This window comes from Orbicella faveolata, unplaced genomic scaffold (assembly GCF_042242905.1).
Source record: "Orbicella faveolata isolate gen_17 unplaced genomic scaffold, um_ofav_v1 contig_34, whole genome shotgun sequence".
NCBI lineage: Eukaryota > Metazoa > Cnidaria > Anthozoa > Scleractinia > Merulinidae > Orbicella > Orbicella faveolata.
Window position 1 is genome coordinate 15,537,613 of NW_028301563.1, and position 27,527 is coordinate 15,565,139.

The following is a 27,527-nucleotide window of genomic DNA, read 5'->3' on the forward strand; positions in this document are numbered from 1 at the left end:
TTCAAATGAGAGCTCCTGAGCTGTACTTTCATGTGGTACTGTTTATTATGGCGTGCAAGGTGGTTCTAACTTCTGAGTCAGTGGATGAAGCCGCAGTGTGTAACCATTCAAGTGAAAGCTACGGAGGAGTACGTTCACGTGGTACTGTTTGTTATGCTGTACAGTGTGGTTCTTACTTTTGAGTCAGTGGATGAGGTCGCGGTGCGTGGGAGGCTTTGTGACCACAAAAGGTCAATATAACTAAAATCACGTCAGCGCGTCAAATTGAGTAAATATATAAACATTGTTCAAAATCATTCATGTAGATCAAGCCTGCATCACATTTAAGATGTAAAACCTCGAACACGAGCAATAAAGTCGCTTTACTAAACTTTTTATCGACCTACGTAAATGTATACAAATCTAGGGGATTCCCCGGATTAAGTGTGCTTTTCCGCCACCTGTCAGCCAGTCGCTGCTGTGATAATTCATTTGCATTTTTAGGAATGGATATTCAAATTTGTACATCGAAAGTCAACATTTACTCGTCGACTAAATTAAGGCGCTTTACACTCGACAAAAATAGAAGAAGGCGGGAAATCGAGCGTTTGTGGGGAACAATTTTCGAGACAACAAATAACGGGAAAACTATTTTGGTGATTTGAGACTGAAATCTTTTACAGTGCTGATTTATGTCTCAATGAAAAGCAGAGACCTGAAATTTAGGGCATTAAAATTTTCTATTCACAAAATTTATGGCTTGCAGACAGAAAAAATCGAAATCCCTCCTTGCATTGTATAAAAAAAAAAAAAATCTTATTCTAGAGTTAAATATGTTTTGTTTTCGTGCCCTGAATAAACTTGTTCTTAAAATGTTAATTAATTATGCATAACGAATGCAATATTACTCACGTAAACAACTGCACTTGAAGTCGAAAAATATCAGTATGGTCACAAATTTTGAATCGGAGTTTACTGTTAAATAGTATATGTAAAGCAAAATAAAAATTGTGGGGATTCAGATAAAGATATTTAGCTTACTTTACTTTACGTTACTGCACATGAATAATTTAAATGGCAGACTAACTCTTGACAAACAGAGACGGGAAAAACCCCTTTTATTATAAAGAAAGGGACTTTTCCCTAATCCCATAAAGTAGATGTATATCGATATAATATATCGCGTGTAGACCTTATAAAACACAGTCTGTTGCACGGAGCGCGGCAAAGGGTCTTATGTGCGATTTAGCTTCCTTCAATAAGCCGAATTTTCAATTCAGTCAGTTGAGGAAAAAAGCGTATGAACTTCCGGTTGGATCCGATATCACCAGTGATTCTCAGAATATCAAGACTTGATTAATTTCAAGGATTTCATTTTTCAGTTGTCTGGCCGGCTTTCCACGCAGCGTAGAGGTAAAGAAGCACCATGCATGATTACAGTAAACCTTTGGGAAAGAAACGATTGCGATTCAGGGACTGGTTGATCGATAGACTTAACAGCAAGGAAATCGAAGGAGTGCAGTGGATTGATCGAGAACGAGGACTATTCACAATACCCTGGGTACACGGATCTCACCAAAGATGGAATATAAACGATGTTGAAATATTTCGCCAGTGGGCTATTTACTCCGGAAAGTACGAACCGTCCAGAGATACACAAGATCCCAGAAAATGGAAAACGAACTTTAGATGCACGTTGAATGCTCTTCGCGATTTCAAAGAGGTGCGCAATGGAAGCTCGTCTCAAGGGCCCAGGAGGTTCAAGATCTACAGCTTGGAAAGCATCGCCAAGGGAAAGAAGGAGCGGAGTGGGTGTGAGAAGGAGGAAGAACGTAAGTTTCAACTTGAAAAACATCCTTGCAGCTAATATAATTGAAATTCCACGCGTGGCGGTATTACATTGTTTACAAAACCCATCTGGATTTCTCAGAAAAGTGTTCATAAGACGTAACTAACGGGGGACAGGACGGGAAGGGGGACGCTTCTTAGCAAAAAGGAACAAATGAAGCAGGGAAAGTACTCTATTATATTATATATTTTTGTTTACATGCATTCGAAATTCTCACAAACATATCTAAGAAAGCATCTACAGCACGCAGCTTGAGAGAATTCATCTTTAAATCCCTTGTTACCTTTTAATTTTCAATGTTTGACTTTTCAAGTTTGTCGCTCCCATAAAGTTCTCGTGAAAGGGAAAGTACCAGGGGAAAAAAGTTTGCTTACTTGATGAAATAATTTATTTACCACAAAAAAATGCACACCAGTCGAAATGTAACATCAGACGTTCTTGTGACATCCTCATGTCGCAAGATGACCACTTCATGCCCCACCCTCCACACCCTGATTATATTTTTGTCATTGTTTTGTCAATGATTCGACAATTCCTAGAAATTTCGCAAAGTCCTCAAGGGTCAATTCTCAAGCGGCTTCTTGACAAAAACCAGCCGCTTGATCCGAATTCTAATAAAAGTGGCAGCAAAACATTGCTCGCATTAGGCGCCAACAAGAAATTCACGTCGATGTTTCACTGACTTTTCTTATTTGACGTTCAACTCAACATCCTACCGGACACAAGACGGAGGTTCTGTACATTAGCTGCAGATGCTTTTCCTGAAGGAAAGCAAAATTGAAATAAGAGAATTTATATTATTCGGTTTGAAAATATCCAGTAACAAAGGGTCTAAATTTATCTTTTCCTCTTCCCCACACAGAAGAAAAAAAGGCAAAAGTTTTAGATTAGTGTTGTTTTACAATGACCAGCATCAATTTTCTCGAGAAAATATCGATACCAAGACGGCCATGTTAATCAATAATTCTGATGGTAAAACTTGTCTAACTGGAGATGAAATCTTTCCAAGAAATTATCCGGAAAGAAAACCTGTTAGTCAGGTTTATCTTTCTTTACTTGTGACGCCATGAATCTGTGATCTCACAGACTGACCTTCATTCCTTTGGTCAGCCTCCTACCGCTGGCCAGAACAGAAAAACTTGTTTTTCACTTCCTCCCAAGCGCTTAACCTCAGGGATACCATACTGACAGCATGAACTCCGAGGAGTAACCAAATCTGCCATGCAGATTTTAGTACTTGTAGACTGAGAGTGCATAGACCTTATCAGGGTGTTAGAAGCCATATTCGCGGACAGGAAGCACGACCGAATTGACCAAACTAGAAAGCGTTCAGCCGCGTTTTTGATATGCAAGTGGCTTTGCAAGTTCGGGGGAAAATATAAACCAATGTTTGGCGAATCAAAAACGCGCCGGGGGAAGCTAACATCCCTGAAGTTCGGTTATTGCAATTTTTGCCTAGTATATCTATACTTAACTAATCATACATTGTTCAGAATTCATTAGATTCCCATACAAGCACTGAAATTTATAACACTTGTTGCCTAACCGTCAAGATGGCTCCCAAAACAGTGATAAGCTCTATTCGTGCGGAGCGCAGGCAGGTTCCTGGCTCTCTTGTATTCATAGCCGTCATTTTGACTGTTTTGTTTAAAAGAGCTAGATGCAGATGTTTTTTTTTTCTTCTTTTATACAGAGGCTGGCGCATTTGATCTGACAGATAAATAGTTCAGGTTTGTGGGCTAATGGACATATAGCTTGCTACTGACTCCGACTCCTTATTATAGAGGTGTCCTTATTATAGAGGTGTCCTTCTTATGGAGGTGTCCTTATTATGGAGATCTCCTTATTATGGAGGTGTCCTTATTATGGAGATCTCCTTATTATGGAGGTGTCCTTATTATGGAGGTGTCCTTATTATGGAGGTGTCCTTATTATGGAGGTGTGCTTATTATGGAGGTGTCCTTATTATGGAGGTGTGCTTATTATGGAGGTGTGCTTATTATGGAGGTGTCCTTATTATAGAGGTGTGCTTATTATGGAGGTGTCCTTATTATGGAGATGTGCTTATTATGGAGATGTGCTTATTATGGAGGTGTCCTTATTATGGAGATGTGCTTCTTATGGAGATGTCCTTATTATGGAGATGTCCTTATTATGGAGGTGTCCTTATTATGGAGGTGTGCTTGTTATGGCGGTGTCCTTATTATCGAGATGTCCTTATTATGGAGGTGTCCTTATTATGGAGGTGTCCTTATTATAGAGATGTCCTTATTATGGAGGTGTGCTTATTATGGAGGTGTCCTTATTATGGAGGTGTGCTTATTATGGAGGTGTCCTTATTATAGAGGTGTCCTTATTATCGAGGTGTGCTTATTATGGAGGTGTCCTTATTATGGAGATGTGCTTATTATGGAGATGTCCTTATTATGGAGGTGTCCTTATTATGGAGATGTGCTTCTTATAGAGATGTCTTTATTATGGAGATGTGCTTATTATGGAGGTGTCCTTATTATGGAGATGTCCTTATTATGGAGATGTCCTTATTATGGAGGTGTCCTTATTATGGAGGTGTGCTTGTTATGGAGGTGTCCTTATTATGGAGATGTCCTTATTATGGAGGTGTCCTTATTATGGAGGTGTCCTTATTATAGAGATCTCCTTATTATGGAGGTGTCCTTATTATGGAGGTGTCCTTCTTATGGAGGTGTGCTTATTATGGAGGTGTCCTTATTATGGAAGTGTGCTTATTATGGAGGTGTCCTTATTATAGAGGTGTCCTTATTATGGAGGTGTCCTTATTATGGAGGTGTGCTTATTATGGAGGTGTCCTTATTATGGAGGTGTCCTTATTATGGAGGTGTTCTTATTATGGAGATGTCCTTATTATGGAGGTGTCCTTATTATGGAGGTGTGCTTATTATTGAGGTGTCCTTATTATGGAGATGTCCTTATTATGGACGTGTCCTTATTATGGAGGTGTCCTTATTATAGAGATGTCCTTATTATGGAGGTGTGCTTATTATGGAGGTGTCCTTATTATGGAGGTGTGCTTATTATGGAGGTGTCCTTATTATAGAGGTGTCCTTATTATGGAGATGTCCTTATTATGAAGGTGTCCTTATTATGGAGGTGTCCTTATTATGGAGGTGCCCTTATTATGGAGATGTCCTTATTATGGAGGTGCGCTTATTATAGAGGTGTGCTTATTATGGAGGTGTCCTTATTATGAAGGTGTCCTTATTATGGAGGTGTCCTTATTATGGAGATGTCCTTATTATGGACATGTGCTTATTATGGAGGTGTGCTTATTATGGAGGTGTCCTTATTATGGAGATGTCCTTATTATGGAGGTGTCCTTATTATGGAGGTGTCCTTATTATAGAGATCTCCTTATTATGGAGGTGTCCTTATTATGGAGGTGTCCTTATTATGGAGGTGTGCTTATTATGGAGGTGTCCTTATTATGGAAGTGTGCTTATTATGGAGGTGTCCTTATTATAGAGGTGTCCTTATTATGGAGGTGTCCTTATTATGGAGGTGTGCTTATTATGGAGGTGTCCTTATTATGGAGGTGTCCTTATTATGGAGGTGTCCTTATTATGGAGGTGTTCTTATTATGGAGATGTCCTTATTATGGAGGTGTCCTTATTATGGAGGTGTGCTTATTATGGAGGTGTCCTTATTATGGAGATGTCCTTATTATGGAGGTGTCCTTATTATGGAGGTGTCCTTATTATGGAGGTGTCCTTATTATAGAGATGTCCTTATTATGGAGGTGTGCTTATTATGGAGGTGTCCTTATTATGGAGGTGTGCTTATTATGGAGGTGTCCTTATTATAGAGGTGTCCTTATTATGGAGATGTCCTTTTTATGAAGGTGTCCTTATTATGGAGGTGTCCTTATTATGGAGGTGCCCTTATTATGGAGATGTCCTTATTATGGAGGTGTGCTTATTATAGAGGTGTGCTTATTATGGAGGTGTCCTTATTATGGAGGTGTCCTTATTATGGAGGTGTCCTTATTATGGAGATGTCCTTATTATGGACATGTGCTTATTATGGAGGTGTGCTTATTATGGAGGTGTCCTTATTATGGAGATGTCCTTATTATGGAGGTGTGCTTATTATAGAGGTGTCCTTATTATGGAGGTGTCCTTATTATGGAGGTGTCCTTATTATGGAGATGTGCTTATTATGGAGATGTGCTTATTATGGAGGTGTGCTTATTATAGAGGTGTCCTTATATTGGAGGTGTCCTTATTATGGAGGTGTCCTTATTATGGAGGTCTCCTTATTATGGAGGTGTCCTTATTATGGAGATGTGCTTATTATGGAGATGTGCTTATTATGGAGGTGTGCTTATTATCGAGGTGTCCTTATTATGGAGATATCCTTATTATGGAGGTGTCCTTATTATGGAGGTGTCCTTATTATGGAGATGTGCTTATTATGGAGGTGTCCTTATTATGGAGGTATCCTTATTATGGAGATGTGCTTATTATGGAGATGTGCTTATAATGGAGATGTGTTTATTATGGAGGTGTCCTTATTATAGAGGTGTCCTTATTATGGAGGTGTCCTTATTATGGAGGTGTGCTTATTATGGAGGTCTCCTTATTATGGAGGTGTGCTTATTATGGAGGTGTCCTTATTATAGAGGTGTCCTTATTATAGAGGTGTCCTTATTATGGAGGTGTCCTTATTATGGAGGTGTCCTTATTATAGAGGTGTCGCTATTATGGAGGTGTCCTTATTATGAAGATGTCCTTATTATGAAGGTGTGCTTATTATGGAGGTGTCCTTATTATGGAGATGTGCTTATTTTAGAGGTGTCCTTATTATGGAGGTGTCCTTATTATAGAGGTGTCGTTATTATGGAGGTGTCCTTATTATGGAGATGTCCTTATTATGGAGGTGTGCTTATTTTAGAGGTGTCCTTATTATGGAGGTGTCCTTATTATAGAGGTGTCCTTATTATAGAGGTGTCCTTATTATGGAAGTGTCCTTAGTATGGAGATGTGCTTATTATGGAGGTGTCCTTATTATGGAGGTGTGCTTGTTATGGAGGTGTCCTTATTATGGAGGTGTCCTTATTATGGAGGTGTCGTTATTATGGAGGTGTCCTTACTATGGAGATGTCCTTATTATGGAGATGTGCTTATTATGGAGATGTGGTTATTATGGAGGTGTCCTTATTATAGAGGTGTCCTTATTATGGAGGTGTGCTTATTATGGAGGTGTCCTTATTCTGGAGGTGTCCTTATTATGGAGGTGTCCTTATTATGGACGTGTGCTTATTATGGAGGTGTCCTTATTATAGAGGTGTCCTTATTATAGAGGTGTCCTTATTATGTAGGTGTCCTTAGTATGGACATGTGCTTATTATGGAGGTGTCCTTATTATGGAGGTGTGCTTATTATGGAGGTGTCCTTATTATGGAGGTGTCCTTATTATGGAGGTGTCGTTATTATGGAGGTGTCCTTACTATGGAGATGTCCTTATTATGGAGATGTGCTTATTATGGAGATGTGGTTATTATGGAGGTGTCCTTATTATAGAGGTGTCCTTATTATGCAGGTGTCCTTATTCTGGAGGTGTCCTTATTCTGGAGGTGTCCTTATTATGGAGGTGTCCTTATTATGGAGATGTCCTTATTATGGAGGTGTGCTTATTATAGAGGAGTCCTTATTATGGAGGTGTCCTTTTTATGGAGGTCTCCTTATTATGGAGGTGTGCTTATTATGGAGGTGTCCTTATTATGGAGATGTCCTTATTATGGAGGTGTGGTTATTATAGAGGAGTCCTTATTATGGAGGTGTCCTTTTTATGGAGGTGTCCTTATTATGGAGATGTCCTTATTATGGAGGTGTGCTTATTATTGAGGTGTGCTTATTATGGAGGTGTGCTTATTGTGGAGGTGTCCTTATTATGGAGGTGTCCTTGTTATGGAGGTGTCCTTATTATGGAGGTGTGCTTATTATGGAGGTGTCCTTATTATGGAGGTGTGCTTATTTTGGAGGTGTGCTTATTATACAGGTGTGCTTATTATGGAGGTGTGCTTATTATGGAGGTGTCCTTCTTATCAAGGTGTCCTTGTTATGGAGGTGTCCTTATTATGGAGGGGTGCTTCTTATGGAGGTGTCCTTATTATGGAGGTGTGCTTAATATGGACGTGTGCTTATTATGGAGGTGTCCTTATTATGGGGGTGTGCTTATTATGGAGGTATCCTTATTATAGAGGTGTCGTTATTATGGAGGTGTGCTTATTATGGAGGTGTCCCTATTATGGAGGTGTCCTTATTATGGAGGTGTGCTTATTATGGAGGTGTCCTTATTATGGGGGTGTGCTTATTATGGAGGTATCCTTATTATAGAGGTGTCGTTATTATGGAGGTGTCCTTATTATGGAGGTGTCCTTATTATACAGGTGTTCGTATTATGGAGGTGTGCCTTATTATGGAGGTGTCCTTATTATGGAGGTGTCCTTATTATACAGGTGTTCTTATTATGCAGGTGTCCTTATTATGGAGGTGTGCTTATTATGGAGGTGTCCTTATTATAGAGGTGTCCTTCTTATGGAGGTGTGCTTATTATAGAGGTGTGCTTACTATGGAGGTGTGCTTATTATGAAGGTGTCCTTATTATGGAGGTGTCCTTGTTATGGACGTGTCCTTATTATGGAGGTGTGCTTATTATGGAGGTGTCGTTATTATGGAGGTGTCCTTACTATGGAGATGTCCTTATTATGGAGATGTGCTTATTATGGAGATGTGGTTATTATGGAGGTGTCCTTATTATAGAGGTGTCCTTATTATGCAGGTGTCCTTATTCTGGAGGTGTCCTTATTCTGGAGGTGTGCTTATTATTGAGGTGTGCTTATTATGGAGGTGTGCTTATTATGGAGGTGTCCTTATTATGGAGGTGTCCTTGTTATGGAGGTGTCCTTATTATGGAGGTGTGCTTATTATGGAGGTGTCCTTATTATGGAGGTGTGCTTATTTTGGAGGTGTGCTTATTATACAGGTGTGCTTATTATGGAGGTGTGCTTATTATGGAGGTGTCCTTCTTATCAAGGTGTCCTTGTTATGGAGGTGTCCTTATTATGGAGGGGTGCTTCTTATGGAGGTGTCCTTATTATGGAGGTGTGCTTATTATGGACGTGTGCTTATTATGGAGGTGTCCTTATTATGGGGGTGTGCTTATTATGGAGGTATCCTTATTATAGAGGTGTCGTTATTATGGAGGTGTCCTTATTATGGAGGTGTCCTTATTATAGAGGTGTCCGTATTATGGAGGTGTGCCTTATTATGGAGGTGTCCTTATTATGGAGGTGTCCTTATTATACAGGTGTCCTTATTATGGAGGTGTCCTTATTATGGAGGTGTGCTTATTATGGAGGTGTCCTTATTATAGAGGTGTCCTTCTTATGGAGGTGTGCTTATTATAGAGGTGTGCTTACTATGGAGGTGTGCTTATTATGAAGGTGTCCTTATTATGGAGGTGTCCTTGTTATGGACGTGTCCTTATTATGGAGGTGTGCTTATTATGCAGGTGTCCTTATTATGGAGCTGTCCTTCTTATGGAGGTGTCCTTATTATGGAGGTGTGCTTATTATGGAGGTGTTCTTATTATGGAGATGTCCTTATTGTGGAGGTGTGCTTATTATGGAGGTGTGCTTATTATGGAGGTATCCTTATTATAGAGGTGTCCTTATTATCGAGGTGTGCTTATTATGGAGGTGTCCTTATTATAGAGGTGTGCTTATTATGGAGGTGTGCTTATTATGGAGGTGTCCTTATTATGGAGGTGTCCTTATTATCGAGGTGTCCTTATTATGCAGGTGTCCTTATTATGGAGGTGTCCTTCTTATGGAGGTGTCCTTATTATGGAGGTGTGCTTATTATGGATGTGTGCTTATTATGGAGGTGTCCTTATTATGGGGGTGTGCTTATTATGGAGGTATCCTTATTATAGAGGTGTCGTTATTATGGAGGTGTGCTTATTATGGAGGTGTCATTATGGAGGTGTCCTTATTATGGAGGTGTGCTTATTATGGAGGTGTCCTTATTATGGGGGTGTGCTTATTATGGAGGTATCCTTATTATAGAGGTGTCGTTATTATGGAGGTGTGCTTATTATGGAGGTGTCCTTATTATAGAGGTGTCCGTATTATGTAGGTGTGCCTTATTATGGAGGTGTCCTTATTATGGAGGTGTCCTTATTATACAGGTGTCCTTATTATGGAGGTGTCCTTATTATGGAGGTGTGCTTATTATGGAGGTGTCCTTATTATAGAGGTGTCCTTCTTATGGAGGTGTGCTTATTATAGAGGTGTGCTTACTATGGAGGTGTGCTTATTATGCAGGTGTCCTTATTATGGAGGTGTCCTTGTTACGGACGTGTCCTTATTATGGAGGTGTGCTTATTATGCAGGTGTCCTTATTATGGAGCTGTCCTTCTTATGGAGGTGTCCTTATTATGGAGGTGTGCTTATTACGGAGGTGTGCTTATTATGGAGATGTCCTTATTGTGGAGGTGTGCTTATTATGGAGGTGTGCTTATTATGGAGGTATCCTTATTATAGAGGTGTCCTTATTATCGAGGTGTGCTTATTATGGAGGTGTCCTTATTATAGAGGTGTGCTTATTATGGAGGTGTCCTTATGGAGGTGTCCTTATTATCGAGGTGTCCTTATTATGGAGGTGTCCTTATTATGGAGGTGTGCTTATTATGGAGGTGTCCTTATTATAGAGGTGTCCTTATTATGGAGGTGTCCTTATTATGGAGGTGTCCTTATTATGGAGGTGTGCTTATTATGGAGGTGTCCTTATTATAGAGGTGCCCTTAATATGGAGGTGTCCTTATTATGGAGGTTTGCTTATTATGGAGGTGTCCTTATTATGGAGGTGTCCTTATTTTAGAGGTGTCCTTATTATAGAGGTGTCCTTATTATAGAGGTGTCCTTATTATGGAGGTGTCCTTATTTTGGAGGTGTGCTTATTATGGAGGTGTCCTTATTATAGAGGTGTCCTTATTATGGAGGTGTGCTTATTATGGAGGTGTCCTTATTATAGAGGTGTCCTTATTATGGAGGTGTCCTTATTTTGGAGGTGTGCTTATTATGGAGGTGTCCTTATTATAGAGGTGTCCTTATTATAGAGGTGTCCTTATTATAGAGGTGTCCTTATTATGGAGGTGTCCTTATTATGGAGGTGTCCTTATTATGCAGGTGTCCTTCTTATGGAGGTGTGCTTATTATAGAGGTGTGCTTACTATGGAGGTGTGCTTATTATGAAGGTGTCCTTATTATGGAGGTGTCCTTATTATGGAGGTGTGCTTATTATGGAGGTGTCCTTATTATAGAGGTGTCCTTATTATGGAGGTGTCCTTATTTTGGAGGTGTGCTTATTATGGAGGTGTCCTTATTATAGAGGTGTCCTTATTATAGAGGTGTCCTTATCATAGAGGTGTCCTTATTATGGAGGTGTGCTTATTATGGAGGTGTCCTTATTATAGAGGTGTCCTTCTTATGGAGGTGTGCTTATTATAGAGGTGTGCTTACTATGGAGGTGTGCTTATTATGAAGGTGTCCTTATTATGGAGGTGTCCTTGTTATGGACGTGTCCTTATTATGGAGGTGTGCTTATTATGGAGGTGTCGTTATTATGGAGGTGTCCTTACTATGGAGATGTCCTTATTATGGAGATGTGCTTATTATGGAGATGTAGTTATTATGGAGGTGTCCTTATTATAGAGGTGTCCTTATTATGCAGGTGTCCTTATTCTGGAGGTGTCCTTATTCTGGAGGTGTCCTTATTATGGAGGTGTCCTTATTATGGAGATGTCCTTATTATGGAGGTGTGCTTATTATAGAGGAGTCCTTATTATGGAGGTGTCCTTTTTATGGAGGTCTCCTTATTATGGAGGTGTGCTTATTATGGAGGTGTCCTTATTATGGAGATGTCCTTATTATGGAGGTGTGGTTATTATAGAGTAGTCCTTATTATGGAGGTGTCCTTTTTATGGAGGTGTCCTTATTATGGAGATGTCCTTATTATGGAGGTGTGCTTATTATTGAGGTGTGCTTATTATGGAGGTGTGCTTATTATGGAGGTGTCCTTATTATGGAGGTGTCCTTGTTATGGAGGTGTCCTTATTATGGAGGTGTGCTTATTATGGAGGTGTCCTTATTATGGAGGTGTGCTTATTTTGGAGGTGTGCTTATTATACAGGTGTGCTTATTATGGAGGTGTGCTTATTATGGAGGTGTCCTTCTTATCAAGGTGTCCTTGTTATGGAGGTGTCCTTATTATGGAGGGGTGCTTCTTATGGAGGTGTCCTTATTATGGAGGTGTGCTTATTATGGACGTGTGCTTATTATGGAGGTGTCCTTATTATGGGGGTGTGCTTATTATGGAGGTATCCTTATTATAGAGGTGTCGTTATTATGGAGGTGTGCTTATTATGGAGGTGTCCTTATTATAGAGGTGTCCGTATTATGGAGGTGTGCCTTATTATGGAGGTGTCCTTATTATGGAGGTGTCCTTATTATACAGGTGTCCTTATTATGGAGGTGTCCTTATTATGGAGGTGTGCTTATTATGGAGGTGTCCTTATTATAGAGGTGTCCTTCTTATGGAGGTGTGCTTATTATAGAGGTGTGCTTACTATGGAGGTGTGCTTATTATGAAGGTGTCCTTATTATGGAGGTGTCCTTGTTATGGACGTGTCCTTATTATGGAGGTGTGCTTATTATGCAGGTGTCCTTATTATGGAGCTGTCCTTCTTATGGAGGTGTCCTTATTATGGAGGTGTGCTTATTATGGAGGTGTTCTTATTATGGAGATGTCCTTATTGTGGAGGTGTCCTTATTATGGAGGTGTCCTTATTATCGAGGTGTCCTTATTATGGAGGTGTCCTTATTATGGAGGTGTCCTTCTTATGGAGGTGTCCTTATTATGGAGGTGTGCTTATTATGGATGTGTGCTTATTATGGAGGTGTCCTTATTATGGGGGTGTGCTTATTATGGAGGTATCCTTATTATAGAGGTGTCGTTATTATGGAGGTGTGCTTATTATGGAGGTGTCATTATGGAGGTGTCCTTATTATGGAGGTGTGCTTATTATGGAGGTGTCCTTATTATGGGGGTGTGCTTATTATGGAGGTATCCTTATTATAGAGGTGTCGTTATTATGGAGGTGTGCTTATTATGGAGGTGTCCTTATTATAGAGGTGTCCGTATTATGGAGGTGTGCCTTATTATGGAGATGTCCTTATTATGGAGGTGTCCTTATTATACAGGTGTCCTTATTATGGAGGTGTCCTTATTATGGAGGTGTGCTTATTATGGAGGTGTCCTTATTATAGAGGTGTCCTTCTTATGGAGGTGTGCTTATTATAGAGGTGTGCTTACTATGGAGGTGTGCTTATTATGCAGGTGTCCTTATTATGGAGGTGTCCTTGTTACGGACGTGTCCTTATTATGGAGGTGTGCTTATTATGCAGGTGTCCTTATTATGGAGCTGTCCTTATGGAGGTGTCCTTATTATGGAGGTGTGCTTATTACGGAGGTGTGCTTATTATGGAGATGTCCTTATTGTGGAGGTGTGCTTATTATGGAGGTGTGCTTATTATGGAGGTATCCTTATTATAGAGGTGTCCTTATTATCGAGGTGTGCTTATTATGGAGGTGTCCTTATTATAGAGGTGTGCTTATTATGGAGGTGTGCTTATTATGGAGGTGTCCTTATTATGGAGGTGTCCTTATTATCGAGGTGTCCTTATTATGGAGGTGTCCTTATTATGGAGGTGTGCTTATTATGGAGGTGTCCTTATTATAGAGGTGTCCTTATTATGGAGGTGTCCTTATTATGGAGGTGTCCTTATTATGGAGGTGTGCTTATTATGGAGGTGTCCTTATTATAGAGGTGCCCTTAATATGGAGGGGTCCTTATTATGGAGGTTTGCTTATTATGGAGGTGTCCTTATTATGGAGGTGTCCTTATTTTAGAGGTGTCCTTATTATAGAGGTGTCCTTATTATAGAGGTGTCCTTATTATGGAGGTGTCCTTATTTTGGAGGTGTGCTTATTATGGAGGTGTCCTTATTATAGAGGTGTCCTTATTATGGAGGTGTCCTTATTATGGAGGTGTGCTTATTATGGAGGTGTCCTTATTATAGAGGTGTCCTTATTATGGAGGTGTCCTTATTTTGGAGGTGTGCTTATTATGGAGGTGTCCTTATTATAGAGGTGTCCTTATTATAGAGGTGTCCTTATTATAGAGGTGTCCTTATTATGGAGGTGTCCTTATTATGGAGGTGTCCTTATTATGGAGGTGTGCTTATTATGGAGGTGTCCTTATTATGGAGATGTCCTTATTATGGAGGTGTGCTTATTATAGAGGTGTGCTTATTATGGAGGTGTGCTTATTATGGAGGTGTCCTTATTATGGAGGTGTCCTTGTTATGGAGGTGTCCTTATTATGGAGGTGTGCTTATTATGGAGGTGTCTTTATTATGGAGGTGTGGTTATTTTGGAGGTGTGCTTATTATACAGGTGTGCTTATTATGGAGGTGTGCTTATTATGGAGGTGTCCTTATTATGGAGGTGTCCTTGTTATGGAGGTGTCCTTATTATGGAGGTGTGCTTATTATGGAGGTGTCCTTATTATGGAGGTGTCCTTGTTATGGAGGTGTCCTTATTATGGAGGTGTGCTTATTATGGAGGTGTCTTTATTATGGAGATGTCCTTATTATGGAGGTGTGCTTATTATAGAGGAGTCCTTATTATGGAGGTGTCCTTTTTATGGAGGTGTCCTTATTATGGAGATGTCCTTATTATGGAGGTGTGCTTATTATAGAGGTGTGCTTATTATGGAGGTGTCCTTTTTATGGAGGTGTCCTTATTATGGAGATGTCCTTATTATGGAGGTGTGCTTATTATAGAGGTGTGCTTATTATAGAGGTGTGCTTATTATGGAGGTGTCCTTATTATGGAGGTGTCCTTATTATGGAGGTGTGCTTATTATGGAGGTGTCCTTATTAAGGAGGTGTGCTTATTTTGGAGGTGTGCTTATTATACAGGTGTGCTTATTATGGAGGTGTGCTTATTATGGAGGTGTTCTTATTGTGGAGGTGTCCTTGTTATGGAGGTGTCCTTATTATGGAGGTGTGCTTATTATGGAGGTGTCCTTATTATGGAGGTGTTCTTGTTATGGAGGTGTCCTTATTATGGGGGTGTGCTTATTATGGAGGAGTGCTTATTATGGAGATGTCCTTATTATGGAGGTGTCCTTATTATGGAGGTGTCCTTATTATGGAGGTGTCCTTATTATAGAGGTGTCCTTATTATAGAGGTGTCCTTATTATGGAGGTGTCCTTATTATAGAGGTGTGCTTATTATGGAGGTGTGCTTATTATGGAGATGTCCTTATTATAGAGGTGTCCTTATTATGGAGGTGTGCTTATTATGGAGGTGTCTTTATTATGGAGATGTCCTTATTATGGAGGTGTCCTTATTATAGAGGAGTCCTTATTATGGAGGTGTCCTTTTTATGGAGGTGTCCTTATTATGGAGATGTCCTTATTATGGAGGTGTGCTTATTATAGAGGTGTGCTTATTATGGAGGTGTGCTTATTATGGAGGTGTCCTTATTATGGAGGTGTCCTTATTATGGAGGTGTCCTTGTTATGGAGGTGTCCTTATTATGGAGGTGTGCTTATTATGGAGGTGTCCTTATTAAGGAGGTGTGCTTATTTTGGAGGTGTGCTTATTATACAGGTGTGCTTATTATGGAGGTGTGCTTATTATGGAGGTGTCCTTATTATGGAGGTGTCCTTGTTATGGAGGTGTCCTTGTTATGGAGGTGTGCTTATTATGGAGGTGTCCTTATTATGGAGGTGTCCTTGTTATGGAGGTGTCCTTATTATGGAGGTGTGCTTATTATGGAGGTGTGCTTATTATGGAGATGTCCTTATTATGGAGGTGTGCTTATTATGGAGGTGTCCTTATTATGGAGGTGTCCTTATTATGGAGGTGTCCTTATTATGGAGGTGTCCTTATTATAGAGGTGTCCTTATTATGGAGGTGTCCTTATTATAGAGGTGTGCTTATTATGGAGGTGTGCTTATTATGGAGATGTCCTTATTATAGAGGTGTCCTTATTATGGAGGTGTGCTTATTATGGAGGTGTCCTTATTATAGAGGTGTCCTTATTATGGAGGTGTGCTTATTATGTAGGTGTCCTTATTATGGAGATGTCCTTATTATGGAGGTATCCTAATTATGGAGGTGTCCTTATTATAAGAGTGTCCTTATTATGTCGTATTATAGAGGAAGAGATTAAATGAATTCTGGTTCCTCTGGGACTGTCCATAAAACTTATCCAGAATATAGAGTTGTCCTTATTATAGGGGTGTCCTTATTATAGAGGTGTCTGTATTTTAGAGGAAGAATTTAAGTAAATTCTGGTTTCTCTGGGACTCCGTTAATTTTTCATAATGTAGAGGTGTCCTTATTATGGAGAAAGCCGTATTACAGAAGAAGAGATTAAATTAATTCTGTTTTCTCTGGGATTTATTTAACCATTCATGGCAGTTTCTCTGGGACTATCCATAATAATTATCCATAATATAGAGGTTTCTTTATTACAGAGGTGGTCGTATTATAGAGGAAGAGATTAAGGTCATTCCTCAGTATTGCATTGCGCATCCTTACTGCGCATAATTTATGGCGTCATTAGCGCGCGTTCGTGCACCAGCACATTGAAAACGTGGCTTATTTGCCTTGATATTGAGTTCTGTCAGTTGAAAAATGGCTATAGCTCACTAACGAGCCCGGGCACCCCAAATTTTTTTTTCCCGTCAGTTTAATCAACTAATCACTAGCTTTGCGTGCGAAAAGACTGATCTGATTTCTATGTTTCGAAATTGAATAAATAAGAAAAATAGCAGCTGCGCTGTAGTCTTTTCTATTTTGCAGTTTGATAGCCTTGTCAAGCAATTTGGTTCAAATATTTTAACACAGACTCAGCAGTCTGTCAAAATCAAACTTAAAAAGTTTATTTGTGCCCGACACAAGTATTCAGGCTGTAGTTTGAGGCGTGTTTTCATGAGTCTGGGCTCACAAAGAGTTTACAATAACTTGGAAAGCGCTCTTGTAATAAGCATTTAATAACGCTAAAATGGGACATTTTCAATGCCTCACTGCTCCTTAACGAGCATGGGCAACCCCCCCCTTTTTTATTTTATAATTTAAGTTCTCATACGATAAATATTCATTGGACAAAGTTTGAGCAAAAATCTATGTGCAGTTTTATTTCGAGGGAATTACCTTAAATGAACTCTGGTTTCTCTGGGACTGTCCATAATAATTATCCATAATATAGAAGTTTCCTTGTTACAGAGGTGGTCGTATTATAGAGGAAGAGATTAAATGAATTCTGGTTTCGCTGGGACTGACCATAATATCCATAATTTAGAGGTGTCCATAACGAGCGGTTTGAGTGTATCTAAATTTTGAGTAATGAATTTTCAAATTGATCGACGCTCAGATTTGGCAACAAGTGTCAAGATTTCGTCGTGAGTCTGTTACATGGGTTTTGAAACTTTTTCAGGGTCTTACGACAAAGGCCAGCTATCTTAAATAATTTTCAAAGAAAACAACTGACATAAAATTAAAGAGGGTTTTACTGAAAACCAAAGCAAAATTATATGTCGGAATGTATTTGTCCCTTATGAATCCCTAAGCGTTTGTCATTTTCTGATCTGAACGTATCGCAAAACAACATTCGGTGTATCAAAAACTCTTTTTCTTAACTGAAGCTGGATTAACTAAAATATAACACAAATAACAGTGATAAACAAGGTTTATCAGCTGAACGCCCATAGTATCATAGGATCTTTCTAATGCTGGGATTTTCCTCCCTCCGTGTTAACAATTAAAGATTTAAAGTCATATTACTCATTCTGATTCTATTTATTTCAGATGGTAGACGAAATGATGGATCCTGGACCTATCACAAAACCTGCATTACAGAAGTCTTCGTTGGTTACTCGAGCTCGTCCAAACTCAGCCTACCCTGCATTCGAGACACTTGTGCTGGGAAAATCAACAGGTAGGGAGCCAACCTCGTAGGGTGAATTCCGGGGAAGGAAGTGGCCTCTAGTGGTACTGGTGAAGTCCATTCGGTGGAAGGAACAACTGCTTGGACCGATGCTTCGGTCACGTCGCCTAAATACATGTTGTACAGTCTGATGGCAAGCTTACGTTTTGAAGGCATGTTAAGAAATCGTTGAGCTCCTCAACGTCATGTGTAACCCTCTATCTCGCAGGCACAGTGAATTTGCTCTTCCTCTCGCCCCAAATGACCTTTCTCAATCCATTTTAATTTACTTACTCTGCTTTGCGCCGTATTTTGTCGTAACTCTCTTCTCGATGTTTGGAAATGTGGTAAAAAGGGTCTCACGCGTTTGATATTTTGATTCAAACACACTTCATTTATTTTTCCCTTATTGAACTCTTGTTCGACTTTTGTCTTTTTTTTTTTTTTTTTCGATCGGCTGCCGCGTCTCTGTTGTATTCTCTGCTGCCACCTGTGTTGGCGTCGATAAATAAAAACCATGTTTCGTATAGTTTTGAAAGAACGAGTGAAAGCAGGTTTGGGAGAACGCGAGAAATACTGTGGAACTGGAGCCAAGGACGAGTGTTTCGGCAACTTTTTCGAGTTACATAACTAATGCCTTTTAGCCCGAGCTTACATACAGTGTCTTCTACTTTATTTTACAGGGATGTTCCCTTTTCCTCATACACACTGGTTCTTGGCGGCTTGGAATGCTATGGCAGTAGACCAACATGTCGAGAAACCCGAACTGGAAAAATTCGCAGACGAAGGTGCAGAAGAAAGTGGAACTGAAGGCAGAGCCGAGGGTAATAATTAGGAAGAAGTTGATTGAAGACTAACAGTACAGTCGCCATTATATGCATTAAGTGGAAGTCCACTGCGTTTCGGGATTGTCACTTAATAGCTTGAAAGCTTGACAAAGATCATTATAGTGATTCTCCCTATGCATCATCGTAATTTACACGCCAGCTGCTCTATATAGGGCAGATTTTTTTTCTTTTTGCTATATAGCGCAAATAGCGCAGAGGTAGACTAGAAAATATTGTATTCATCATGGTGTGGTTAGAATTCAAATTTTGTTGTCTCTCGGGAAACAGGGGTGCAGTCGAAGAGACTGGTGAAAAAGCAAGAAAGCAGAGAAATCTGTAACCATAAAAGGACAATTACAGCAGAGGAGCTGGCCAACGCTCAAGAAATCACCGATGTAAGATGATGGCTAATTTGGTCTTATTGTCATTGACTCGTCGTTGTTGTCCTCTTTATTACTATAGTTTTTTGTTGTTGTTGTCGTTTTTATAGCAATTTCTAGTGCAAATTATTTATTCGCTGCCACTGGGAATATGTTAAGATTAATTTTTGCTTATCGGTTTTCCTATTAAAACCGCCCTACGTTGCAATAAACACTAAATAACCTGAGAGCTGACCTATATGTACCCACCTCACTGTTTGCCCTAACCCCTTTCCAGCGCCAATTCGCCTGTCTGTAACCACAATGTCTCTCCTTCTCCTCTTTAGCTGGTAGATCGAATGGCTGCAGACTCTCGACCTTCACCTGAGGAGCTGGACGGCATGGAAGAATCAAATGAGGAGGGTAAATAGAAGAAAAATGATCAAAATGATTATCTTGAATTGTTCTTGATTGTTAGTAAAAATTTAATAAGTAAATGCTTAGTGTAAAAAGTAAACGTGCAAATATTAGGACGCTCCTTCGTTTTTCGTTTCAAGTTATAAGCTTGTAGTTTCTTAAAACTGAGCGCTCATCATTTAGCTGGAGGCGGTCTTAGATAGCATGTGAAGAGGCTCTGTAGTCGAGGATGGGCGAAGAATTCTTTCACATTATGTTTTCTTCTCAAGCGGCGAAATGAACCACATAGTGAGTAATGATGTATATATGAGTTATTGGCCAAGTACGAAGTCACGATAGGCGCCAGTTGCATCTTGGCTCTTCCAGCCGCGCCGCCGCGGCCAGACCCTGCGAGCCGGGACCTGTCCGCAGGCCGCTATTTTGAAGTCCTGCACTTTTCCTAGCTTGAACGAGTCATCAGAAATATTCCGTTCCATTTAGCAATTCTTCCTGTTCCCACTCGTGTGTGCGAATTTGAACTGAGTACTTCTCTTAATTTGGTTAATTAACTGATGTTAAGGAAAATCTTTTCATTATCATTATTTAATTATTGTTCAGATTTTGATGTCTCTCGGGGAACAGGGGTAAGGAAGGAAAGAGTGTTGAAAAAGCAAGAAATCAGAGAAATCTGTAACCATAAACTTAAAACATTTTGAAATGACTTTTGCAGAAGACGAGATGCCCAGCGATCAAGAAATCATTGATGTAAGATGATGCCTTGATTTGGTCTTATTGTTGTTGGCCTGTCGTTGTTTACGTTGTTGCCTTTTGGTGCGTTCTTTCGGTGTGATCTGAATCAGGATCAGTGATTCCAGATCAGTCAGATCATAGTACATCAAAGGAACCGATGAATCCACTCTGATCAAGGATTCATCGGTTCCTGTAATGCACCATGATCTGAGTGATCTTGCCCACAGATCCTGATCTAGATTACCCCAAATAAATGCACGCTTTATTGCTACAGTTTGTTGTTGTTGTTTTGTAGTAATTTCTAGTGGAACTTGTTTATTCGTTGTCTCTGGGAAGAGGTTTTGATTAAGTTTTGTTTGCTAGTTTATTGGTTTTCTAATCAAAACGGGACCATGTTTCATTTAAGAACAATGATCGACAAGGGATAACCTGAAAAAGCGCCGCCTAATTCACTGTTTTCCACTAGCTTTATTCATATGCCTTTCCCTAACCCATTTCAAGTGTCAATTCACTTGTCTATAACCACAATGCTTTCCTCTCTCCTCTCTAGCTGGTAGATCAAATGTCAGACCAGAGTAGCTCCTCATTTGAAGAGTTGAACGGCATAGAGGGATCAAATGAGGCAGGTAAATAACAGAAAAATGATCAAAATAATTATCTTGAATTACACTTTACTGGTTGTTTAAATTGATTGACCCTTAGAAGAGGAATTATGATGAATTAATTTGTAACGTATTTATCCATAACCATAAACTTACTTTTGATAATTTGAAATGACTTTTGCAGAAGTCGAGGAGCCCAACGATCAAGAAATCATCGATGTAAGATAGTGCTCTAATTTGTTCTTTTATTGTGTTGTTGTTTTTTGATGCGTTCCTTTGGTGTGATCTGGATCAAGATCTCTCAAATCATGCTACATCAAAGGAACCGATGAATCCACTCTGGTCTAGGGTTCATCGGTTCCTTCATTTGATGCACCATGATCTGAGTAATCTTGCATCACTGATCCTGATCCAGATCACCCCAGATGAACGCGCCCTTTATTGCTATAGTTTGTTGCTGTTATTGTTATCGTTTTTGTTGTAATTACTAGTAGAACTTTTTTATTCGCTACCATTGGGAGGAGGTTTTGATTAATTTTTGTTTGCTAGTTTATTGGTTTTCTTACCAAAACGGGACCACGTTTCATTTAAGAACATCGGCAATAGATAACGTGAGAAAGTGCCCACCTTATTCACTGTTTTGCCACCAGCTTTATTCATATGCCTTTCCCTGACCCTTTTCAAGTATCATGACTCGCCTGTCGATAACCATAATGTCTTCCCCTCTCCTCTCTAGCTGGTAGATCAAATGTCAGACCAGAATAGCTCTTCAAGTGAGGAGCTGGACGGCAAGGAACGATCAAAAGATGAAGGTAAATAAAAGAAGAATGATCAAGATAATTATGTTGAAATACACTTAATAAATCTGTAACCATAAACTTAAAACATTTTGAAATGACTTTTGCAGAAGACGAGATGCCCAGCGATCAAGAAATTATCGATGTAAGACGAAGCCCTAATTTGGTCTTATTGTTGATGAACTGTCGTTGTTGTTGTCTTTTGGTGCGTCCCTTTGGTGTGATCTGTATCAGGATCATTCAAGTCATGGTACATCAAAGGAACCGATTAAGCCACTCTGGTCTTGGATTCATCGGTTCCTTTGATGTACCATGATCTGAGTAATCTTAGATTATTCATCCTGATCCAGATCATCTCAAAGGAACGCACCCTTTATTACCATAGTTTGCTGTTGTCGTTTTGTTGTAATTTCTAGTGGAACTTGTTTGTTTGATGGTCTTTTAATTAAAACGCGATCATGTTTCATTTATGAACATTGACAATAAGATAACATGACAAAGTGCCTAACTAATTCAATGTTTTGCCACCAGCCTTATTCATATGCCTTTTCGAACCCGTTTCCAATAGCCTGACACGCCTTTCAATAACCATAGTATCTTCCCTCCCTTCTCTAGCTGGTGGATAAAATGTCAGACTGAAGAGTTGGGCGACACGGAGGAATCAAATGAGGAAGGTAAATTAAAGAAAAATGAGCAAAATAATTATCTTGAATTACACTTTATTACTTGTTAAAATTGATTAACGCTCAGTGTAAGAGTAACCGCGCGAATAATTAGACTCCCAACCTTTTTGGCATCAAGTTATAAGTTTGTAATATCTTGTAGTTTCTTTAAGGCGTTTGTTATTTAGCTGAAAATGTGGAAATCTTAGAAATGATTCTCAATCCTAACGGCAGTCTTGGTCAGCCTGTGAGCAGGCTCTCTAGTCGAGGATGAGGCGAAGAATTCTTTCACATTATGTTTTCTTCTTGAATAGCCAAATGAAACACAGAGTGAGTAATGGTGTATATTTGGGTTAAGTACACGATAGGCGCCAGTTCCTTCTTGACCCCATTCTAGCCGCTGTCAGACCCTACCAGAGGGAGCCTGTTTACAGGCTTTCTTGGCCGGAATGCTGCACATTTCCTAATTGGAACGAGTCATCTGAAATATTCAGAATTTATCTTTCAAGTGCTGCTCTTAATTCGGTTAAATTAGCTAATGTTTCAGAAATTCGTGCCATTGTTCGAGTTAATATACGTTCCATCTAGGTTTTCTGCAAAGAGTGAGTACTTGTACACGGAGCGATAGCTGAATCCTATTTCACAAGAAAACATGTTGCTTTTTCTCTCTCATAGATTAATCAGACGATGCTTCCACTCCAACAGAGAAAAATGCAACTACGGCTGATCCTGAAGGCTTGTCTAATTAATCTTATAATGGGAATGAGTAGGTAGCTTCGCTTCGCTTGAACCGTCTCCACTAGGGAGATGACATCACTGACAGATTTTAAGCAACGATAAGGAACTCTCACGTGCTCACGTGTTGAGTTTGAAAACGTCGCTGTAAAGAACTCTTAAGGAGGATTAATCAAGTACAGTCAACCTCATCAATCAAAGGAAACTTATGTTCATACATAGTAAATGGTTTGAACCCAGGAGTATCAGTAGTTCGTATAGTGTGATCGTCCGGGTGAGTGTAGTTCTGAAAAGAACTGTTGTTGGTGACTGACGTTTCGACAACCTGAGCGGAAGTCATCTTCAGAGTCAAGTGAATAGTGTTTGTCTATTGTAGACAATAGACGGATCGAAACCCACCAATGACTGATGACAAACTTTACACGAGTCTTTCAGCCAATACCATCATGGCTATACTGACCAATCACGTTCAACGGACCAGACTTATAAGATCATCGACTGACAAACACTATTCACTTGACTCTGAAGATGACTTCCGCTCAGGTTGTCGAAACGTCAGTCACCAACAACAGTTCTTTTCAGAACTACACTCACCCGTACGATCACACTATACGAACTTATGTTCATACATCTTAAGACTAGTAAGCTTAGGTCAAAGAATCGATTTAGCTTCCTCCTAACCTCCCACAAGAGGACACCTTAAAGGGCCCTAGTCAGCCACACCTTTGTTTTTGCGATAGTTTGGATGTGATATTTTGTTCGGAGCGTCTCGAAACGAAGGAAATTATTATGACACTATACTAAAGATAATTAAATATGCTGTCAGGAACACAACTTGCAGTAAAACAATTTTTACAAGATTTCGCTTGACCATGCATGCAATATCAATAATTTCGATGGCATCGAAAATGACGGAGGCTGACTTGAGTCCTTCAAAAACGGCATAAATGACGTGCTTATTACGACAGCTACACATGTAGTACTGTTTATGTGTAGCCAGAACCAAAGCTCAACAGTCTCTTATTGGAGACAGTGTTTGTTTTACAAACGTTGGACTCTTAGCTTTCTTAAAGAAAGATAAAGTAATGTTATATCGTGAGATTTTGGTTAGAGTTCATTCGCCTGACTGGCTTTCAAAGCCTGTCAGGTCAAAAACAGTCAACCGTATCACTCTCAGGGTCAGTAAATGCGTGCTGGACTCTGCACATAACCCAAGCTGTGTGTGATCATTCAAATGAAAGCTATCGATCAGAATTTTCTTATGTGTAATACAACGAAATAGTTTACATGACCAAAGCTGATCCCCCCTCACTTTGAATGTAGAAGGTGTATATTTTAAATAATTTTCATGAGTTTGCAACAGATTTTTATGACACTTTGTATATTACTCAATTCGGCATGAAAAATCGAGCGATGACTGGTTTACTGTTTTTTGTTTGAATAAAAAAAGTCGGAAAATGTTGAAGCCACCTTTGGGTGAATTAGCAGCTCACTCCAGTACTCTCATTACTTTGGTTACTACATTTTTTTTTCTTTCCAATGATCTTCTATGGTTGGCCATTCGTTTCAAAATTACGACTGGGTATACGCGGCTTTTTCTGCCGCGTATACTTGTTTACATACGTTACGTATGGGCTTTAAGCTCATATGTACGACCATTTAGATCGCGTATATACGCATTTTTAAAGGGCCATATATTTGCGTAAATTCAAGCGCGGGGATATGCGAAATAAATGCCCAAATATACGCGCCCTACAAGGACCCATATATACGCGTGCTAAAATGCGCGTATATGCGGGTCTCGTAAATTACGTCGTATATGCCAGCACGAAATGTGCCTTTTAAGAGTATGGCTGTTCGTGTATGAAAGCAATGAAAATTACTTTAACTAGAAATCGTCAATATGGCGGCAGTGGTGAAATGCCTTGTCTTGGTCTATCTGCTATTTAATGTTTGTTACTGCAGCTCCCCCAGTGACTGAACTTCTAGAAACAGTTATGCGTCTTTTGAATGACTGTTCAAGATTTTATCCTTACGGTAATCGTAACATGGCAGAGAACTTGATCGTTCGTCGTGAAGTTGCTTTGGATTCTGTTCACCGTTTAGGACATAGGTGCCCAAGCAAATGCTGAGAGAATTCTGCCTCTTGAATTGTTGGTGAGACAAATTCAATACTTACTGCATAGACGGGAAATGTTTGTAGCTAAGTTTTGAACTTGAGTAATCTCAAACTACACAAAGCATAAGCAGTGGAAAACATTCTTATAGACAAAAATTTATATTTGGGTTAACTTTTAATCCTGGGTTACGTTAGCCGGCTTTCGAACAACCCGGCCCTGACGATTCGAGAAATAAGACTAAAGTGGGTTTTTCAATTCTGGTATCAGTATCATGCTGGGTCATTTGCGAAGTAGAAATATCAATGTTCAGCGTCGGCGTGTAAGGGAAAGTTTTTTTCCAAACTGACCCAGCAGTGTCTGATTTGAGGGGGTTCAATACCATCACAAGGCGTGTTGACAGCGTCAGGGGACCTAATTCCCTCTGGCACATTGATGGACTACACTGCCTTATCAGTTGAAGGTTCGTAATACCTGGTAGTTTTGACAGGGCTTTAGACTTTAAGTTGTGCAACAAACAATTCTGCTGCGACTGGGCTCGCTCTATTCTTAGCTGCTGTGCAAAGTTATGGATTGCCCCCTAGAGTGTGTTCAGACGAAGGGGATGAAAATTTAGAGGTAGGAAGAGCTATGCTATGGCACAGGAGATTTAATAGGGGAAGCAAAATTGCTGGGTTGTCTGTACACAACCAGTGAATTGAGCTTCTCTGGAGAGAAGTCTTTATTGAAGTCGGTCGGTTCTACTACACTCTGTTCTACCAGATGGAAGAAAATGGCATCCTGGAATCGACCAGCATAATCGATCTGTTCTGTTTGTATTACATATTTCTTTCCAGAATTAACAACAGTTAAACCTCCTGGTTGAGGCATGGAATAACCATGCTGTACGCACAACCAATATGGGTGAACGCAATGATTTTACAAGATATATGTAATACTGGAAATACTAGCTGTCAGGGATACATTTGATGATAACACCCAACCAGATGAATTAACTGGTGAAGACCCAAAAGGACACACACTAAAATCACAGTCTGTTTCCTAAAACTCCCCTTGAGGTATTGATATATCATAGGCTGTAGGACCCACTCTTCCATTAGAAGCTGATACAGTTGGCAAAGCCCTAATGGGAATACGCTGAGGTGCATGAAACTGCTCTTAATGCAAACATTTCCCATCTAAGTAGTAAATATTGCATTTGTCTCACCAGCGATTCTAGAGCCCGTATCCTCTCAGCATTTGCCTTGGTACCTCTGTCCAATGAGTCAACTAAAGGATTTGCCTGCGTAGCTTGGCGGTTTAGCAATTTTTTAAAGCAATTTGAGCGCGAGCGCACAAAGCGACAAAACCGCGAAAACCAGCAAGAACCCCCAGGCTCCTCGTGGCTACGCCGCATTTGGCGCTTGTTATCACGGCTTCGTCGTTTTCCTAGCGTTAGGATAAAATCTTGAACAGTCATTCAAAAGAAGCATAACTGTTTCTAGAAGTTCATTCAAGGGAGATTCAGATTTCAGATTTTTTATTAATTGACACTATTTACAGACATATTTCACTATCGCACACTATTACAAAAAATTCATTAATTAAAATAAGGAAAATATAATAATAATAAAACCAAAACAAAATGTGCTCAGTGACCAAAGAAGCATATGCTATCGTGTTGGTCACTGACACGTTCAAAAATAAAAGACAAGACACATCAATTAATGTGAGAGAGCTGCAGTAAGAAACATTAAATAGCAGATAGACCAAGACTAGGCATTTTGCCACTGCCGCCATATTGGCGATTTCTAGTTAAAGTAATTTTCATTGCTATCATACACGAACAGTCATTCTCTTAAAAGGCACATTTCGTGCTGACATATACAACGTAATTTACGAGACCCGCATATACGCGCATTTTAGCACGCGTATATATGGGTCCTTGTAGGGCGCGTATATTTGGGCATTTATTTCGCATATCCCCGCGCTTGAATTTACGCAAATATGTGGCCCTTTAAAATTAACAAATGGTAAACGCCATAGCGTGTACTATTGAGTTATGGATGTACGCGGGAGGTTGCTAAGCACGAAAGAAGCGTAAGAGTCGCACGAGGCGATAGCCGAGTGCGACTCTAGCTTCTTGAGTGCTTAGCAAACCTCCCAAGTGCATCCATAACTCAATAGTACACGCTATGGCGTTTACCATTTGTTTTATAACATAACATTGGAACAACAGAAGTCCTTTTATTGAGCTACATCACAAAAAATTGTAGTCTTACATGACAAGAGAAAACAAGCGCGCAAAAATTCATTCATGACAACCGACTGCACACCAATAACTCGATAAAGTTTCATCTTCACACAACTG

The 27,527-nt window shown here is 39.7% G+C and overlaps 1 protein-coding gene across 2 annotated transcripts; it reads left to right on the forward strand.

The window, feature by feature from the left end:
- The first annotated feature begins 1,140 nt into the window (after positions 1-1,140).
- LOC110062863 (uncharacterized) lies at positions 1,141-24,529 on the forward strand. Of its 2 annotated transcripts, XM_020769810.2 has the most exons (12): positions 1,709-1,811; positions 17,815-17,944; positions 18,616-18,756; positions 19,048-19,154; positions 19,466-19,541; positions 20,245-20,279; positions 20,815-20,890; positions 21,051-21,085; positions 21,603-21,678; positions 21,774-21,808; positions 22,279-22,337; positions 23,001-24,529. In XM_020769810.2, the coding sequence occupies exons 1-11, from the start codon at positions 1,710-1,712 to the stop codon at positions 22,300-22,302; spliced, it is 837 nt and encodes a 278-aa protein (XP_020625469.2). In that variant the 5' UTR covers position 1,709; the 3' UTR covers positions 22,303-22,337; positions 23,001-24,529. The 2 variants fall into 2 exon arrangements, 1 of the variants encoding a protein (XP_020625469.2); XR_016210095.1 differs by lacking the exons at positions 20,245-20,279; positions 20,815-20,890; positions 21,051-21,085; ... (2 more) ...; positions 22,279-22,337; positions 23,001-24,529 and having other exon boundaries at positions 1,141-1,811; positions 18,616-18,720.
- Positions 24,530-27,527: the final 2,998 nt, after the last annotated feature.

Bases quoted from the DNA above. Each gene is read 5' to 3' on its own strand.
- LOC110062863 (XM_020769810.2), top strand. From the start codon at position 1,710: ATGGAAGCTCGTCTCAAGGGCCCAGGAGGTTCAAGATCTACAGCTTGG. The intron at 21,679-21,773 runs GTAAATAAAAGA...TGACTTTTGCAG, and splicing joins GGAACGATCAAAAGATGAAG to AAGACGAGATGCCCAGCGAT. The intron at 21,809-22,278 runs GTAAGACGAAGC...TCCCTTCTCTAG, and splicing joins GCGATCAAGAAATTATCGAT to CTGGTGGATAAAATGTCAGA.